The sequence below is a fragment of the Eulemur rufifrons genome, chromosome 19 (assembly GCF_041146395.1).
Source record: "Eulemur rufifrons isolate Redbay chromosome 19, OSU_ERuf_1, whole genome shotgun sequence".
Taxonomy (NCBI): Eukaryota; Metazoa; Chordata; class Mammalia; order Primates; family Lemuridae; genus Eulemur; species Eulemur rufifrons.
Genome location: NC_091001.1, coordinates 38,637,986 through 38,657,434, shown reverse-complemented (window position 1 = coordinate 38,657,434; position 19,449 = coordinate 38,637,986). Strand labels below are relative to the sequence as shown.

The following is a 19,449-nucleotide window of genomic DNA, read 5'->3' as shown; positions in this document are numbered from 1 at the left end:
TAGAGGTTTTCAAACTACTGTGCAAACAAATCAGCTAGGTCTCCTGTTAAAACGGTCCCTAGTAGGTCTGAGCTGGGGCCCGAGGGTCTGCCTGTCCAGTAGGCTCCCAGGTGACGCGGCCACTGCCGATCTCTGGATTTATACTGTAAACACCACGACATTACACTGTGTAAGAGAAACCACAAGACAACATTCACCTAAAAAGAATCACATTAATCAAATACTAAAATCACTGGTGGGGAATAACAAAAATGTTTCTATACTCTATATTCTAAGATTAATCTTTGGTTTTCAGTATTTTCATGTGTCTGATTAATATAAAGTCTCATTAAGTTTATGTGCTTAACTTCAAAAACAGAGGGCTAAGATTTTAAAGTAAAAACATGGCTAGAGCTTTTAAGAAACTTGCTTATTTCTGAGAGTGAAGAAAGGACAATCTCGGGAGAAACTCTTCTGAAATTCTATTTCATGACATACCCCCTTGCCTCTTACTGCCTTTTGAGTCTAATCTCCGTAACACTTAGTAGGCTCCTTCAGGGCAAGACCATTTTATATAATATTTTGGTCTCAAAAGCATTTAGTGCTTGTGTAAAAGTTCACAATTGTAGCACCTAATACAAAGTTTGTATTTTTCTTATAGCAACATAGGAAAAAGGACAATCTTCAAACAAAAACATACTTCCAATTAATTATCATAAATATTTGGGTTTACCCCCCACACAACTATGGAAATGTTTTCTGCTTCACAAACAATATCAAAGTTACGACAAATTACTGTAGTGTATTAAAATATCATTTACAATTATACGTGTGTTAGGTTGAAAACAGACATAACCACCTAGTGGGCTAATTAAGACAAATAAAAGGAATGTGAACTTGGGCAGTTTGTGAAGAAAAGAGGAACCTCTAAATAACTTTTACTAATGTTCGATGTGATCCTGTGGTTGGCATGCCTGGCCCATACCCTCTGCGAGCTCCGGCTAACCCTCACGGCAGCTTAGAGAAGGCCTAGGAAAAGGCACACCAAAATATTTCCTTGTAGATGAAAATAGTTCTCCTCTTTCCAGACGTGAAATGAAAATGAAATAAAAGAAATGACTCTTATCATAAGACACTGTACAATCACGTTGCTCTGAGCTGGCAGACCAGCTGCGCCTTCCTCCGTATAAACTGTTCATCTTTTCCATTCCTGTGCTTGGGCTTCGGCCCCAGGTTGTCAGCACCAGAATGATAGAACCCAACCGGAACGCAGGCTTCTGGGAGCAGAGCGATGGCCATGCCTGACGTCCAGGTGGGTTGAGTTGGTCCCTGAACAAGCTCAGCTCTCAGAGGTAGGGAACACAGGGGACAGGTCCCAGGAACCCCCTCCTCCTGTTACAGAGTACAACTGCTGAGAGCTGGGAAAAGTATAACACACTAGGATTACAAACACAATTTTAGCAGTTCACATTTAGTTAGCTGCATAAAATCAGCCATGTCTCTGGCTTTTAATCAAAATCAGTATATCTCAGTGTGATCCTTTTTCTGCCTCCATGAGAAATCGCAAGTGGTGCTCACTGACCACCACAGATTTCTGGGCCCCAGCCAGGCCCCTTGAATTAGTCTCTGCGGGTGAGGTCAGTGTCTAATTTTTAACTAGCTTTGAGAAAGTGACAGGCTGGCTTTAATAAAGCAGCTTCTCCAATCTCCACGATTTTGATCGCAGAAGAATTCCTTTTAGCATATGAAATTTAGCTTGAAACTCAGGTTGCAGCTGACCAGCATTTCACTAACATGTTACCCTATTTTTAACAGGAAAATGCTTGTGGTTTCTTCTAGTCTTCCACATGTATCATGTTCTGTTAATCTACCATGATTTGCCAATCTTGTAGCTTTTTTCCCCTTGAAAACTTTAGTCTCATTGGTCCGGGCGGGAAGAGGAGACTGCAGGTAAAGGTTCACTCCAATCTCAACCTCCCCACACGCCGCGGTGACTTCTGATCAGCCGCAGGCCTAACTGCGCACAGCGCAGGGCCCACCTGGAAGCCCAGCGACAGGGCACACCCACCTGGAAATAAGTTTCCCTCCCACGGTCCACCCTGTCCAAAGTGCCCTTCTCATTAAGGCCTCTGTCCCCGATTCAACCACCTCAAATCTTGTGCTGTCCAAATCCACTCTATTCACTTTTTAATTTATCACTCACGTCGCCACCAGAGCGAGGTCTGTTTAGAGACATTATGAAGATGGCTACTAAGGCCAACGCAACCCCCAGACTAGGGGGGCCGCAAGGGCTAACCTCCTGTGCAATGCCAGAGAGGAGAGGGGCGATGATGCGTCCCACTGCGGTCACTGACTGCCCCAGGCCTATAAGGGTGCCGCTGGCCTGCGCCCCGCCCACGGTCAGCTGGAGGTCTGTGATGCACGTCCTGCCGATGGCGGTGGAGAAGGACAGGAGAGTGGAGGAGAAGATGACCGCGCCCACAGTGGGGGCCGTGGAGTAGAGCAGCAGCAGGGTGCAGGTGAGCGCGCTGGAGTGCAGCAGCAGCCTGTGAGAGTTGTGCTTGTACAACCGTAGGATGGGCCCCAGGGCAAAGCCGGCTGTGGCCCCCAGGGCGCTGCTGTAACTAATGAGGTAGCCCGTCACCTTGGGCCGCACTCCAAAGCGCTCCTCCAGGGCCAGGACGAAATTACTGTAGTACAGCATGACCGCCACAGCCATCAGCAAGCGCACTAGAAATATGTCCCACATTTCAGAAAATATCAGGCTCTTCATGTCCTGCAAGGCCGACACCACTTTGACCCACGGAGGCCGGGCAGTCTTCTCCCTCGTCCTGGCCCCACGGGTGGTGGCTGCTTCCTGCACGTCACAGTCGCTCTTGCCGGACAGCACATGGGTCTTACCCCATCGCAGGCCATTTCCTGCACTGCCCAGTTTTGCTTCACTCCATGGTAATAGCCAAACAAGACCTGTTAAAATGGCATAAGACCTGTTAATTCACTGAATTCAGACAGTGCCTCCTCAGGGAAGAGGCAATTATTTGCATTAGGTTACAAATCTATATTTTTGTACTAGATTTACTGGTCTGTATTTTGAATCCAGTTTTTCACCATTCTCACAACTCTGTTTTGACATTAGGATTCTGGCAAAGACAATTCACCTTTAAACAAGAACATCAAAACTATACCTACAAAATATTCTGTTTTCTCCCCAGCTCAAGAGCCTACAGTGGTTTCCTATATCCCTTCATTTCATGTGTAACTTGTTATAAATTTAAATTCTTCCCTTCATTACCTAATTCTCTGTCAATCATCTGCTCATCTATCTGTCCATCTAACTATCCCAACATCTAATATTCATGAGTGCTTCTTAAGCCAAACACCAGGAATATATTAACCAACCAGACAAAGCCTATGAAATCCCTGTACTCAAGGAACTAAAACCTAACAGGGGGTTTGGATAAGTACACAGGCAACTAGATGACAATGAAAGGGCCGTGCTGCGGAGGCACAGGCTGCTACGTGCAGCGACAGGCAGCCTTGGCTTGGGGGCTGGGCAGGACAGCCTGTCAAACTGTCCCTAGGAAGCACCTGCTTGGATCCTCCCCCAGTCAGGGCCACCTGCCTTGGGCTTCTGCAGGTCACAACTGCAAAACCTCAGGCGAAGCCATTTTTGTAGCTCACGACGCACAGCCTTACACAGCCGCTGTGACCGCCATTCAGATAATCCTGTTTCTGCTCTCGTGACAGCACGTTCTTGCCTGCTGTTTCTTTTATCCTATGTCATCCAAATAGAATGACCCCTTCCAATCAATGTCCAAAAATGTTCTTAGAACTGAATTCAGACTTGCCATTCTAGGACATCCTTCCAAACTCCCTATTGGTTTTTCATTCCTTCAGCACTTAAAAGTTCAACTCAGACCAGTGGCTACTCAGCGCTGCCTCATGTTGTTTTCAGCACCTTTGCTTGTGTGTGTAGTTTTTCCAAAGCATAGTGTATGTGCTTCAGCCATGGACAAATTTATGGCAGAAAACCAAACACATGAGAGCACAGATCTGGGCTTTACAACGATTCATTTACTCATTCAATATTATGGAGCATCTGCTGTATGTCTGGCCTACAAATCAGCAAAAGGAAAAGGCACCCCGAAAACAATCAGTAAAGTGAAAAGCAACCTACAGAATGGACATGATTTGCAAATCATGTATCTGATAAAGGGTTAATATCCAAAATATATAAGGTATTCCTATAACTCAACAGCAAAAAAAATAACCTCATTAAAAATGGGCAAAAGATTTGAATAGACATTTCTCCAAAGAGTAGCCATCAGGTATGTAAAAAATTGCTCAACATCACTAATCATCAGGGAAATGCAAATCAAAACTACATGAGAAATCACTTCACACTTGCTAGGAAGGCTGGTGTGTATACATATGTATGTATGTATGTATGTATATGTATATATGTGTGTATATATATAAAAATAGACATACTATATATACTGTACATTTTATATATATGTACATATATATAAAACATAAGGAGGTTAAGGAAAATATAGAGGACAGGGAACCCTTGTACACTGCTGGGGGAATGTAAATAGGTACAGCCATTATGGAAAAGAATAGGGAGGTTCCTCAAAATAAGTTTCATTTTCGGACAATGAGTCTGCCTATTCTGAGAAAAAACAAATCATAAGGCAGGTAGAATGGTCAGTATGAGTACACAAAACAATCTTCTCATGATTAAATGTCAACTCACCAGCATTGAGAATGAAGACAGAAAAACAGATGAAGGCTGTAAGATAAAACCCACCATCTAATTCAGTGAGATAACCACCGACCATGGGGCCCAAGATGAAGCCCACACTGGATGCTGTATTGAAGCGCCCGATTACGATTGGCCGTTCCTTCTCTGCAACCAGATCAGAAAGCAGAGCCCTTGAGATGGAGAGGGTGTGTTTAAAAATACCTGCAAGGGGACAAGAAGCACGCACTGTAACTTTTTCCAGACCCAAAGTATCTCCCTTATGATGCTGTGTTAATCTCTACTCCTGAAGGAGTTTTCATCTGCACTTTCCTGGACCTCTGAGACCTGCAGGATCCATCCCATCATAATGAGACTCCTGGTCTGGCACCACCATCCTAGCCAGTCACCTCATCTTTGGCAACCTAGCCCCTGAGACCTTGCTTGCCCGCCTCCCGTCACGATGTCCCAGCAACTTCAGTCCTGTTATCCAACTGCAATTCATGGTGGCTTCTACAGAGAGTTACCACTCTTTATTCATTCACTCACTGAACCATGTTCACTGCATGCCTACTGCATGGCAAGCACTGATCTTGACCCTGCACATAAAGCAAGGAACAGAGGCCAAAAAAGCAAAAAGCAAAAATAAATATATAAAGACAGATACCACTGGCCTCATAGAGCCTGCATTTTCACTGGGGGGAAACAGAGATATACTAGAAGGTGATAAAGGCTATGGAGGGAAATAAAGCTGGAAAGAGGACAGGGAGTGAGTAGAAATCTGCTGGCACAGTCATCCAGCCAATACAAAAGGTTTTTCTGCCAGCAAGAGGCTATGAATTTGTTGACCAAACAAACTGAAAACTGTGACGTGACTCTTAATAAGAGATTAAAGTTGAGTGTAACAACTTTACACTCCTCACACTTCAGCAGATGTTTGACTCCTCATGCATCCAGACATCCATGTGAAGAACATACTTGTAAACTTGCTGATGGATTTCACTACTTTGATCAATACATAGTAGGGACTCAATAAATGCTGCTGGTGGGTGTGCCTGAATCACTCTTGACTGCAATGTGACACATGGTTTTCAGTGATCTCCTGCAGGCAGTCTCGTCCTGCACAACACTGTACCACTGCGAACTTCAACACATTGGTCCTATTAGTCTATTCCCAGCTTAGCCTCAAAGTTAGTGTGGGTGTTGGCCCAATAACCAGCTTCTTTGGAATCCCTTTCAGGATCAGGTAGACAGACTCTCTCTAGACCTATTTCCTTAAACGTTAGAAAGGACTGGGCCAGAAGATGATTTCTAAAAAGTCTTACAGGAATCCTGTGATTATTTTTGAAATTTTATCAATGTCAGGTTCACCTTACAACACACAAGGGAAGAAGGCTGTGCTAAGTGTACACACAAACAACTCAGCCTAGGCTCCTCTTGTCTTTCAGAGGTTAGGGTGGTGGACAAAGAGGGCAGGCGAAAATCGGATGTCCAACTCAGGTACTTCAACCTCAGGCACATTCAGAGTCAGTGGCTCATTTTCAGGACATAAGGATCCGAATCCACAACTGACTTTGTGCAACAGAACCCTGGTGAAGCTCCCTAGGGTTCCTTCCTGTTCATAGACCACCAAACACCGTGGAGGTTACATGGGCAAAAAGGAATTTTTATATGCAGCTCTCCTTGTTTGCAAAATTTGTGATGTTCATGTAACAGGACTATCACTACTTAAAACAGGCTCATTTCATATTTAATAAAAACATTCTAATCCTCCCCATAGATCTCTACCCATTTTGTAACAAACCTAGATTCTTATTCATCCTCCTTAGCTACTTCTTTAGAATTACAAACAGTATATATCACTGAATGATGGAATGTATTATGTTGTAGAAAGACATATCGCCAACCAAATCAAGAACAATAAATTTGATAGCAGGGGCACATGGAACATCTGTCAATTGGATTTTGTGTGTGGTGGTGGGTTTGTTAGGATAATTGACCACATTTAAGCAAAGACCTTCATAAAGCATTTTTTTTTCTCAGTCAACAAAAGAACACAGTATGAATTTTGGAGTGTGAACTCAATAAACTTTCAGAGTTCATATATATGCCACAGAAATGGTGTAAAAATCCAAAATGAGTTGACCAACTATATGTTCAAAAGGCCTTATTTTATGCTCTATTCATTTGGAGTGTCAGTTAAAAATGTCAGCTTAACTGAATATGGGCAGATGTCCAGTGCTATAGACTTGTTGACTAGAGCAGCAAAGTTTATTGATGCTCTAATGGGCAAAATGTTTCAATGAATGGACAAAATAAAATGTTAGAAATGGTCAAGACCAGTCCGGAGACAGAACGCTAAGCCATGAGCTGCTACAGCAGAATCCTAGCTTCCCCCCAATCAGTGGTCAGAGTTACAGAAGGCTACAAGAAGAGCTACAGAGGTAAATTTCAATTTGAAGTTGGGAAGCCCAACTACAAAACTATAAGCTCACCGAGGGAGGGAATGGTAACCACAGTGCTGGCCAAAGACGTTTAACAAATTCCTACTGACCAAATGGAGAGCCACCGCAACAAGAAGGAGGCAGGTCCTGACATAGTCGCACAGTCATTCACACTGACAGCCCCGAGGGCCTCCGGGCTCTAGCAAGTACAAGGTTCTTAGCTTTGTCATAGTCATTCACACTGACAGCCCCGAGGGCCTCCGGGCTCTAGCAAGTACAAGGTTCTTAGCTTTGTCAAGTAGACAGAGCGCCCAGCCATGCTAATCACTCAATCAACAGCAGCTGCTGTGTCACAGTTATCGTTGTAATTGCTGTTGTCATTATACTCTCTTTATGTAAGCACTAATCAAAGAGGCAATGCCAGGCAAGAAAAGGCTTTATACACAGAAACAGAGATTTAGTTTTAAGACAGACAGACAGACACACACACCCACACAGGGGCCAGAACTCACCTGCAGGAACTCTAGCCAGGACAAACAGGAACACGTTGGTGGCTGCTCCAAGGAGGAGATAGCCCAGGGCACTGAGCAGAATGCACACCAGCAAGGAAGCCCGTCTTCCCGCCACGTCGCTCCAGCAGCCCTGAGGAAAGCAAGAGACAGAAAGCCCTTCAACTCGCTCTGGGGTCACCCAGAACCACTACCACGCAAACACCCAAATCAAAGTGACCCAGTGGAAAACGTCAGAGGATCTGGTCTAAGATCCTCAGAAGCTCAGTTCCATTATGCCACTGGCCAGAGTATGTTATTTGGTCTGGTCTTCCACACGGTGATCGGAAAAATACCATGTAGTTTTCTTTGTCCAAAAAAAAGCTTGATGATCTGGAGAGACCAGGAAGTGTAATTTATAAAGCCTCAATTTTGTCTTTCATTCTCATTACTTTATACAGCTAAACTTCTCAGAAACCATGTTTGCTGTTAAGAAATTTTGAAAATACTGAAAACAAAAAATACAAAAATACCTCACAATCCCAAATCTACTTATATTTTTAACAAAGTGGTCGTATAGTACAGTATTTTGTAACTTGCTTTCTTACGTAATATGACTGGGCTATCATTGCATGTCGTTAAAAATTTGCCTTTGTTATTATAGTCATATTCCATATTCCACTACGTAACAACATTTACTCAATAAATCTACTTTTTGTTCAATTTTTGGTTCATTTCAATTTGTCAAAAACATAAACAATACCACAATAAGCATCCTCACAGCAAACTCTCTGCAAACATCCTTGAAAATTTCCTTAGAACAAATTCCTAGATTTGGAGTTGTTAGGTTAAAAGGCAGGCATGTGTTTAGGGATCTGACATACACTGACAAATTACTCTCCAGAAAGATCTATAACCCCACATACAATGTAGTTAGAAGAGTCTCCATTTCTCCACATTTCAACCAACACTGTATACTGTCAATTTTTTAAAGATCTGCAATTTTGTAAGTGGCATATTTTTCTTACGTTTACTTTTTTCCCCCGATGAGAGAATTTTCTTTTAACGTGTATACTGACTATTTGCATTTCCTCTTGAGAGAAGCAAGCAGCGCGTGTCTGCCAGTTATAACTCCCACATTCAGGAAGGCTCAGGGCACTGCCAGGCACGGGCTGCCTTCTGAACCATCCTCAAGGCAAGTGAGGATGTCCACTAAGACCACAGAGGTGGCCCAGGATGAAGCCTGCCCAGCAGGGAATGATAAGCTTCACGGTGACTGGCTGAACACCCCAGTACCTCTCAAAGTCTGGATGTGAAGCACATAGAGAGGAAAGTAGGGAGCAGAAGCTGAGAGACACACAGGGAGGAACTCAGCAGAGGCCAGTGAGGAGGGAAGAAGGCCCAGAGAGGTGGTGGTGGCTAAATGGAGTCTGGATGGCCCCATGGGTGGATTGTGGATTCCTCACGGGACAGACAGCAGCAAGTGAGCAGAGCTCCAGGGCTGCCTCTCTAGCTCATTACTGCAAAACCTCCACACCCTATAGCAACAGGCCTAGTTAAAAACAAGCCTCACTTGCAGGCTGAAAGCTCCAGCCTATAAAGAGACAACTGGAAGTCACTGGGTGAGGCTTCTAAAAAAGTTCTTTAGAGGTGGGGGAGGGTGGTGGCTAACTCAGCCTTGGGCTCTTCGCTTAGCGCATCCCCACATGCTGAGCTTGAGCAGCCTCTAGCTAAGGATGGCAGAGCAGGACCACAGCAGGAGCTGGGCCTCTGGAGGCAACTCAGACACCTGGGCAGCCTCAGGCGGCGTGCTTCACTTTTTCTCTTCAGAGCGCTCAGAAAAGGCTGTTACTCACAGGTGGACATCAGCCTGACCAACATGCCCAAGACAACCAGGGCACCTCCATGCTGACCCATTTACATATTGAGGCTCTGGGTGAGGTGATGTTTGAAAAAATGTCATTGCCTTAAAATAAAAATTGCTCAACACCATGACAGCAATGGAGCATTGTTTGAGCAGAGTGAAGAACAGGGTCCCCAGTGCTGTGTGACACCCAGCAGAGTCCCAGTTCCAGAACAATGCTCCAGTCTGTCAGTCCTGGCTAGAGGAGACTGAGACTGCTCCCTGCCTCCCATCCTCAGTGAGGATCCACAACCCTTCCCACCCTCTCCAAGTAACCATGGAAGCAACCTCAGCCGGCTGCCCTTCCTTGCCAGTAGCCCACTATTTCTGCTCATGCCTGTTACCTGTCTTTGTTGATATGTTTATCTTTCTCTTAAGGACAACAAAGATCTCTTTACATAAGGATATAAACTATCATAAGATTCCTCTAGGAAACACTTTAAGGGTAAATCCTCCAAAATACTGTCATTCTTCTCCAAATGTCATCAAGTCTATTCCCCAACTTTCATTTCAATGGATTTCAGAAAATTCCCCATACTCTTTGGATCTGGGTACAGGGTCACTGGCCTCCTGGTGGTCACAAGGCAGTGGATTAATCTGGTAATTACACCCTGGGCCCTGGGCCAGGTTACCTGGGTTCAACTCTGAACTCTTCATTCCTTACTCCTTGACCTTGGACATACTACTTAACTTCTCTATGCCTCAGTCTCTCTACCTGTAAAATAGGAATAATAATGATATCTGCCTCAGATTATTTTTCCCTTCAACATTTTCTATGTGCTTAATAAAAAATGAGTCATTAAAGACCCACACCCCCTCTCTGTGGCTGGTTATCACCAGGATTAAAGGAAATAAAGTTCTCATAACAGGGCCCAATACATCATAAGTAGTTGATAAATGCTAGTCATTTTATTAAAATATATACATTAAAAACATTAGCCAAATCTGACAGAGCACACTTTTTCTTCATAAAGATTTGTTCTTAAATTTTTTTTATAAAACTTATGATTAAATATGTACTTATACATGTATTGGTTAAAAAGGAAATTTTAATTAGGTATTTCTCTATCTGAAAGATTTCTAAGGAAGGTTTTTATTAAATTCCAGCTACAAGATATATGAAATGTGCTTATAAGCACATAATAAAACAAAGGATGAATTTGAAAACAGTGGGTAGGGGTATAGGTGGAAATAAAAATCCATATTCTTAAAATGCCAACTATATGCCAGGTGCTCTGACAAGCGATAGTATAGAAACAAATAAATAAAAGCTGGTCTTTATCTCAAGGAGTCCAGAGTCCAACAGAAGAAAAGTACTTGAATAATTAACATATGCTGTGACCTAACATCTCTGATAAATATAAACATCAAATATATGGGGAGTGAGTTTCCAAATAAAGCAGAAAAGGTATTTACTGGGGATGTAACACAAATTCTTCTCTCATGAGAAAGTATACGAAATATGACATTTTGCCTGACAAGCAAGTATATTGCTCCCCTGTAGGATCTCATAACTCTAGTTATCTATTTATATTTTTATATCATTAAGGTAATGACAGGTGACTTTTAGGAAAAAACATAATATAGGCTTAGCGTCTGAATATGACATTAGGTGACTTAGTCAAATTATTTAAACTCTGAATCTTAATTTCCTCCCACAGAAAAAGGGGATACCAAACTACTTGGCTGTGTTATTAAAAAGTTTCATTGAGAATAAAACTATTATTGTTACACAAATTTAATACATGAAAGACTTCAAAAAAAAAACAGGGAGTAGCTATTTACTTAAGAATTCTTTATGAAATCTGAATTCCATTCAAAAGTATATTTTATAAGAAAGCAACTCTTAGGAAACATAAATATACTTCATGTTCACTAAATATGAGACCACCAACCCAGATATCGAGACCAAAGTCATTAATGATCAATCTGGGAGGCTACACTGACTATTCTATTGAATTGCCTGAACCACAAGACACTGAGGTCTCAAGACCAGTGTGGCTATAGTAGACTGAGCCAGGGAGAGAGGAGGGGATGATTAGTTGAGGTCTCCAAAGTCCTAACAAATGAGCGGTCAGAAGCAGGAGAGTGACAAAATAATGTCCAGATCTTTCTACTTCATCTTGCAGACACACAACTACTCCAAACGGCTCCTTCTGTCTATACACTTAAGTCTTATAAATAATAATGCTTTTAGTTCAAAATGCACAACTTGAAATAGGATAGTAGAAATCTAACATGATTTTATTAGTGTCAATTAAGTGAAACAAACAATAAAACTGGTAATACCTTTTGTTTACATTCTTTTCTTCAGTAAAAAGTTAGCAGGGAATTATAAGAAGAACATGTTACAATTTAAAAATTATTCTCATCCCCTATCTCTTATTCAGTGTGTTCCATTCAGAACAGGCCATCTAAGCCATTTAGGCCAACACCTCCTCACAGGTCAAACAAGGAAGACAAATGTCACAAGGATACTTCTTGATCTAACAGCACTGTATATTCTAATTATCGGCACACCAACTTTTTGGTAAACCTCAAGCCCCCAGTTTTACTACTGCCATGATGGATGAACCTCAGAGTCATGTGATCATGTGTTCAAGACACATTGCCAATGGAAGATAACTTACCACCAATGTGCTAGAAAAGAGTTGCAAAACACCATAGGAGGAGCCTGCAAAAAACCAATCAATAACATCAATAAAATCAGCTACATCTATTACAAAAATGAATTAATGTGATAACAATTACATAGAAATTGATAGAAAAAACACTAAGGAACAAAGGCCATTTTTAAAGAAGGAACTTGTCCACATCTTTTTTTCTAGTTGAAAAAATATAAATAATATAATGTTTAATAAAAGGTCATCAAAATAAAATTGAGGGTAAGCAGAAGTGAGAATAAAGGCAAGTGTTGACCTTGGGGACCCTTTAAGATAGACCTCCTTCTATCATGTGAGGACCGTGTAGCTCCAATTATAAAATTCCCTAGAGAGTACTCAGGGGAATAGAAATTTGAATCCTAGAAAAATCCTACTAAGTCTTAAAATTTTAACATTGTCTCATATGTCTCTAACGTTTTGCAGTTTTATAAAACACTTCAATTTTATAAAGAATTTACAAGGTTCTCTAGAGTTCTTTTACCTCCATTGTCATGTAACATGTCCCTTCTGCTTTTCCTAAAAACCTTCATGCCATTGGGTAGTCCAGTGTAATTCCAAGTACATTTTTCCAGGGAAATACAAATCATGGCATGGATCAGGATTTAACAAATATTATGTACAAAACTGTCCCCGAATGCTTGTCCAGTTTCTGAATGATCAAGGGCTGTTAGTCTTAATGATTTCTCATTAATTAACAGAGTCCTAAGCACTGCGATCTCCTGCCTCTTTCCTAACTCAATGCCTTCTGGATGGAATCTCTATGCTACACAGACAAAGAAACCCTACAGTCCTCTGTAAGATGGTGGTGGTGGTGTGGGAAACTTGCAACTAATTTTCCAAGGCTCATCCAAACCTTTCCCACACGGTGTGATTTTTGTGGACTATGTTTCTCTCACATTAGGTTATGGGTTCCTGTAGGCAGGAGTCCATACCTACCCTTTAACACACACAGCCAGCTCCTCCAAGAAGCTCAGTAAGTACCTGTTACACCACTGGTGATACGAGACATGGAGCTAAGGCTCAGACCTCAAAACCTCTTCAAAAACAGGTAGTCTAGGAAAAGATGCATTATATTTTCTCTAGGGTAATATTTTTAGACATTCTGGAAATTTGTTTTATCTAATTTTCCACTTACCTTTGGGTAATATTTAGCTACAAGACTACATTGTTTTCAGGTACTTAGTTCCGAGGATTTAAAATTCAATGCTACGCAAATGAGCAGTATTGACCACTCACCTACTATTCCAGCAACTGTTGGACTTGCTCCAAGGGACTTGATGTGAAGGCTCAATAAAGGCACAACCATGCTAACACCAAACAAATCCTAAAAGAAAACAAATAATGACTGACTCAAATTAGTAATCAAAGCCTAGATGTTTTTAAACTAGTAAACCTAAAATTATAAACCGATTTTAAAAACAAAACCAGTATCCAAAATTTTGAGCAAACAAGAAATTATAATTGTATTCTATAGTATATTATACTAATCAGTTGCCACCTGTAAATGCCTGGATTACCCTGACCTAGAATCCATTTTGGCTTTACCTCCTTTGTAACTGACACTTTTCTTCTTCTTCTTTTTTTTTTGCATATTAATTATATTGTTTATATATCTTTGATCATTTTTATAGTTCTCTGAACACATTAGCAAACTTTATACTTCCTAAATGTCTTTTAATTAGATTTTCTTTAAATAACCAAGCACTGAAAACTTTATAAAAACATCAATTATTCTAAAATGGTTGAGGTTCCTTTTTTCTCTTAAAGAGTCTAATGGTGTGGGGGTATCTTTTGTAGACACATCTATTTTCCAAGGGTGTAACTGACTCTTAACGATCAAGGAGGATATGCTACAAAAGTTCCTCAAATAAAATAAGCAAACAACCCCAAATTTTCTGCGGATAATGAAGTGGGAAAAAAATGGAGGCATAATTCATATTTATTGATGAACCAGAACTTGCTTAGAAATATAAATTTCCTTCTGGAGTTAGCAAAAGCAACCAATGTCCTAGAACCTGTGGTTTAAGGCCTCACAAGGTGACACCTGAGAAGAAAGGCTCAGTATAGCAGGAAGGGGAGAAGGCTGGTGTACTGTGGGAAGGCCAACTCTTTGCAGCTAAGTCATAAAAAGTACATGGGCTTTGGGGTCAGACAGACAGTTCTCAATTACAGCTCCATTACTTACTAAACTGTGTCCTTGGAAAGTTATTTAAAATTGCCAAGCTTTGCTGCTGCCATCTGTAAAATGAAGAATAACTGCCTGAACATTAAGTGGCATAATGGCTGAGAAAGGTCTGATATACAATAGAAGCTCAAACATATCTTCTTCTTTCCTCAGTTCTGGGGATAAATATGAATCTGGTTTGCTAGGTATTCTGAGTTAATAGGCAGACTTTTATTTTTTCCTTTAAGCTTTTTTTTTCATTCTCATTTCACTTGGTTACTTGCTATAACTGGCTTAGGGGAAGAAACATTGCACACACAGTTTTCTTTATATTCAACCTGGATTCCTTCTCCCATAAACCTGGTTAAGTGGAAAGAAAGAACAGGCATGAAAAATATTTTTTTCTTTGGACCCAGAGCTAATATTTTGCTCCCCCCACCAAGCTGTGCATTCACATAATTATAGAAACATAAACTTCCACATATACTTTTGGTGGGACTTTTCCACGGTCACATCTTTAGGTGGCCATATATCTAACATCTAGTGATCTTAAATAGCTCATAAATTTACATTAGCAGAATGATGGTTTATTATTTCTTTTTTAAAATTATTTAAAATTTACTTTGGGTCTGAGCCAATTTCTTTTGGGCTTCACTGTCATTTGCATCCCGTCAGCCTACTGATGTTTATATCATTTAAAAGACTCATAATGCAACAGCCACCTACTGAGTCTTCTGGATCTTTCAGAAAAGGAAACTCAATTGCCCAAAAAGGTTTTTTTATTTTTTTGGTTAAAAAAATGCCAGTACCACATGTCATTTAATATTCAAATGATTATTCTAAATAAAAGATAAAGGGAAATATTTAAGTCCATAAGCTGTGGTCTATGGAAAGTAAATATGAAAATACAGAATCATAAGCAATAACTGATGACTGGTATTATTTTAGCACTTTGTGAGTCCAAAAAAATACTATCTTTTTCCAAGGAGGCTAGCCACTGTTTCCTCTCAGGAAGTTCTGTCCTAAAACTGTTTTCTCCTTTACTATAAAAGGTAACTCCTCTCTGCTTCCGAATCCACAGCTTCTTCAAAACCACCAATGTTGAGTGCACACTGCATTTGGCGACTGGTCATGTGCTTCTAACCATCTATAAGGAAGTCAAGTCAGAGGTAGCCACTTAAACCTTTCACCGAACATCAACATTTCTCAATACAAACTGAGGAATGCATACATTCAAAAGTTTCAGGACCCTTTTCAGGAATCCCAGTATTTCTTGATTAGTAGATTACTATCTCAATAAAAATAAATTATCACCTCACTAACGCTGATGAAATGGAAAACAAATCTTACCAAATATCTGGAGGAAAGAAGTGGTTGCAATAATAGATCTCAACACCATCTTAGCATCCTAACCCAAAGATGGCCTAAAGGGTCATCTTAGTCTTCTCTTTAAAACAAATTAAAACCTAGAAGTACTGATAAGAGCTAAATCCAGAACATTTTAGCAAATGACTTCTCTGATCTTGTTCCCTTCCTCTCCCAAATCAAAAACCATTTTCCCCAAGAATCTTAGGGGTCTCTAAATTTATTAAAAATAATGAAATTATGTATAATATTCCTTAGATGTCATCTAACAAAGGGTCATTAGATACTTCAAGAATACACAAAGTTACATATATTTTAATTGTTTATGACATTTTTCATTTTAAAAATCCCCACTCCCTTTTAAATTTGGGAAATCTCATATTTTTCCCTGAACATATTAGACACCTAATGATTCTCTTGAACACATTATTAAAGTTATTGAAATTTTACATCAGGCTTGCTGTATTATACTTGCTAAGTACACAGCAACAAGACAACAAACGAGAAGCTGGGAATATTCAAATCTGTACTGGAAGGCTGACCGTAATAAATGATCTGTGAATTGCTTTGTTTTATTGTAAAACTCAAACTATTTTGAATTCTAGGTCATGTCAGTTTCCAAATGCTCTGAACCCTCGCCTGGGACTTTCCAGGTAAGGGCTTGAATTTTTTTTATCTGGCAAAACCAGCCCAAGTACCTCATGAGGTAGGGCATCTTGGGGTTCACATCTACCAGAGGGTGGATGGCAGCCAACTCCCTTTCCAAGTTTGAAGAACCACCCACGCTTGCTGGTTTTGAATTCTAGGTGAAATTGACTGTGAAGCAGAATAGGCACCTGCATCCTGAGACTGAAATAATAGAGATTAAAGGGACAGGGGTCAGACGGAGTGCCAGATTCTGAAGTCAAAGACATGAAGTCTGTGGGTGAGGCCTGCAATGAGAACTGGCGGCAGAGATCTCTAAGAAGCCACCCTCCCTGAGTGTCTCCTGGTTCTGTGTTTACAGCAATTTGCTGAATATGTTTTCATTATGGTCTTAACTATTAGCTCAACATAGAACCTTTCCTGACTGTTGGACACCTTGTATGCAGGAGGAGGGATGGCGACTGCCTCTCTGCTCATGTCCTACCTAAACATGGCTCAGCATCCTAACTCCTAACTCCTAACTCTAGAAAAGCAGCAGGCTGGGGAGAAGTGGTGGTCTGAAACTGCATCTGGGCAGAAAACAATGAGTCTTCTTTGCCAGGGCCCAGTGCCACCCAACACTACCTGAAGGCCTCAGAAGGCAGCCTTCTCCATTGACACTTCATTTACCCTCAAGATACAGTCCCAGCAAAGGGAAAATACTACTGGGCTCTTATTCCAGGTCTGTCGTAAACTGGACCCACAACCAGGGCTACTGGACCAGGCCTAGACTTGGAAAGGGAGGAGTAAGGAGGTGAATCTAGGGTTTCTGTAGATAATAGCCCAGAAACTACCAACATAAACTTACTAGTAAGATGGTAAGTTCTTCAGTGGCAGAACTGTGTATTACAATACTGGAGCTACACAGCACCTACCACATGACAGGTATTCAAAAATTCCATGAATCAGCTTTCTAAGCTTTCCATTCTATCCGGGAAATTACTATTTAGAGGCCAAACCAGGACACGCACACAAATCATGACGAAACCAAACCTGTGTTGCGCAATATACACAGTTTCATCTACAGGCGTATGTGTACAATTCACTCCAATTTGCATTTTAAAACATTCAAGTCAACCAAGAACCCTAAACAAAATGTGCCTAATTCTGTCCAAGTGGGGTCGTCATTACCCATTCTGAGAAAAGGGCCTGGGTGTCCCTACCGTGCCAGCAGTCACCGAAGTAGCTGGGCTTTCCCAAGCTTGCTCAAGCCTCTATTCTCCGCCCTGCAACCGCTGCACCTGCCACAGCATTTAACACCTGGGCCACAAGGAGTCACACATGAAGCTGGTGTCAAAGCCTCTTAAACAGCAGGGAGCGGCAGGGGAGGCGAAACTGAGCCCAAGCGCCAGCGCGCGGGGCGACAAGGCGCTGTGACCAGGTGCAGAGTGAAAGGAGTGATGGGGACAGAGGAGGCACCGACCAGGCGGACCGCGGAGTCCCAGCCCCGGTTGGGCTTTACAAGGCTCCGGGAGCCCCAAGAATAAGCGTCCCCGCTAGGTCCCAAGCCCGCAGGAGTCAGCACTCGGCCCCCTGCCCCAGCCTCACTCACCAAGAAGCCCACCAGGTAGAGACAGAGCAGGAAGCGGCGGGCTCGGACGGCACTGGGGCCGGCAGCCCCCTCCTCGGCTTCTGTCCTCCGCTTCTGCTCCGACTCCGGGGTCGTCAAGGCCAGCCCGGGGGCCGAGCCCAGGCCGCGGCGACCCTCGAGCTCCATACCCGCGCCGGCGGGGGTCGCGGACGCCGCAGCACCCACCCGCCTGGCCCCGGCGCGCCAGCCCCACCCCGAGCGGAAGCCGGCGGCGCGCGCCTGCGCAGAGGGAGCGCTGCGGAGTTGCTGCTCCGCGGCTGGGCGGTTTGGCCGTGCGAGGACGGTTCTCGGGTCGGGTTGGGTGGGTCCGATGGGGCAGGGACAGGGACAGGGCTGTCCACCACCCCAGCGTCTTAGGCAGGCGCCAGTTTTGTGATGATAATGGTGATGCTTTGTGTTCCCTCTGGGTAAAAAACCTGCTGCCTCTGTCCCTGGAGGGTGAGAGGGAATTGTGATGAGCTTCCCCTCCCAGTGGTGACCAACCCCAGGTTGAAGAGCCACAGACTGTCGCCACAAGTTGGCTGTGACAGACTTGGTATACGTTAGAGTGGCTCCCCAAGCTTCCATTTGCTTATTTGAAAAACGGGGGGAAATAATGTAGGCCAATGTCTAGAGTTGTGGGAATTTTACATACACTTACAGATTAGTTTCTCCGGAGTTGTAAGCGCCAAGGAGCTTGGCCTTCTGAAGGTCCACGGAAAAATTAATTTGCAAAAGAAAGATTGTAGGAAAGGGATAAAAATTTATTTAACATGTATGCACGGGAGACTTCAGAATGAAGACCCAAAGATACAGGGGAAACTGTCCATTTTTATGGTTGGGGTCAACAAAGTATGAACAGCTGTGTAGAAATATGATTGGACAAAACGGGTATGAGCTAATGCTAATAGACTTACTAGGGAAACGCAACAAAGCCTGTCTGCCTAGATTTTTCTTGGCTTCTCTGAGCGTGCATTCTTCCCTTCTGGATGCAAGGCAGGGCCCTCTCTGGAATGAGGGTCTTATGACCTACAGTCAAGCAAGGTAGATCAGATAATTTCTTTATGGCCAGTTTTTACACAGAACGGCAGAAAGAAAAATTATTTTTTTAGTTTTATGACTGACCTTCGAGAGGGCAAAGGAGTTCTGTTTTCTGTGATCTGCCTTAGGGAAGAGAAATTCCAGTTTATATGGCTAGCCTTGGGGGAGAATGGGACTGGGAGGTAGGACAATAGCAGAAGGTTAGAGAAAAACTTTTGCTTCTTAGGCTTTGATTTTGGGCTATTGTTTTCTGAGCCCCAACACTGCAATGTGAACAAGCCAGAGATGATCTCTGCCTGAGTTGAGGTTACAGTCTCATGGAGTAATAATAATAAGCACACAATAAATAACCATGATACGTAAAAAATAATAAATAACCAATAAATAAAAGCACACAATAAATA

At 42.2% G+C, this 19,449-nt stretch overlaps 1 protein-coding gene across 1 annotated transcript; it reads right to left on the bottom strand.

Moving 5' to 3' along the window:
• Positions 1–718: 718 nt before the first annotated feature.
• Positions 719–18,197, bottom strand: MFSD9 (major facilitator superfamily domain containing 9). The gene is made up of 6 exons (XM_069494021.1): positions 17,987–18,197; positions 13,458–13,545; positions 12,189–12,232; positions 7,680–7,809; positions 4,739–4,948; positions 719–2,946 (listed from the first exon to the last, which is right to left on the bottom strand). The coding sequence occupies exons 1-6, from the start codon at positions 18,149–18,151 to the stop codon at positions 2,156–2,158; spliced, it is 1,428 nt and encodes a 475-aa protein (XP_069350122.1). The 5' UTR covers positions 18,152–18,197; the 3' UTR covers positions 719–2,155.
• Between the last annotated feature and the right edge of the window lie 1,252 nt (positions 18,198–19,449).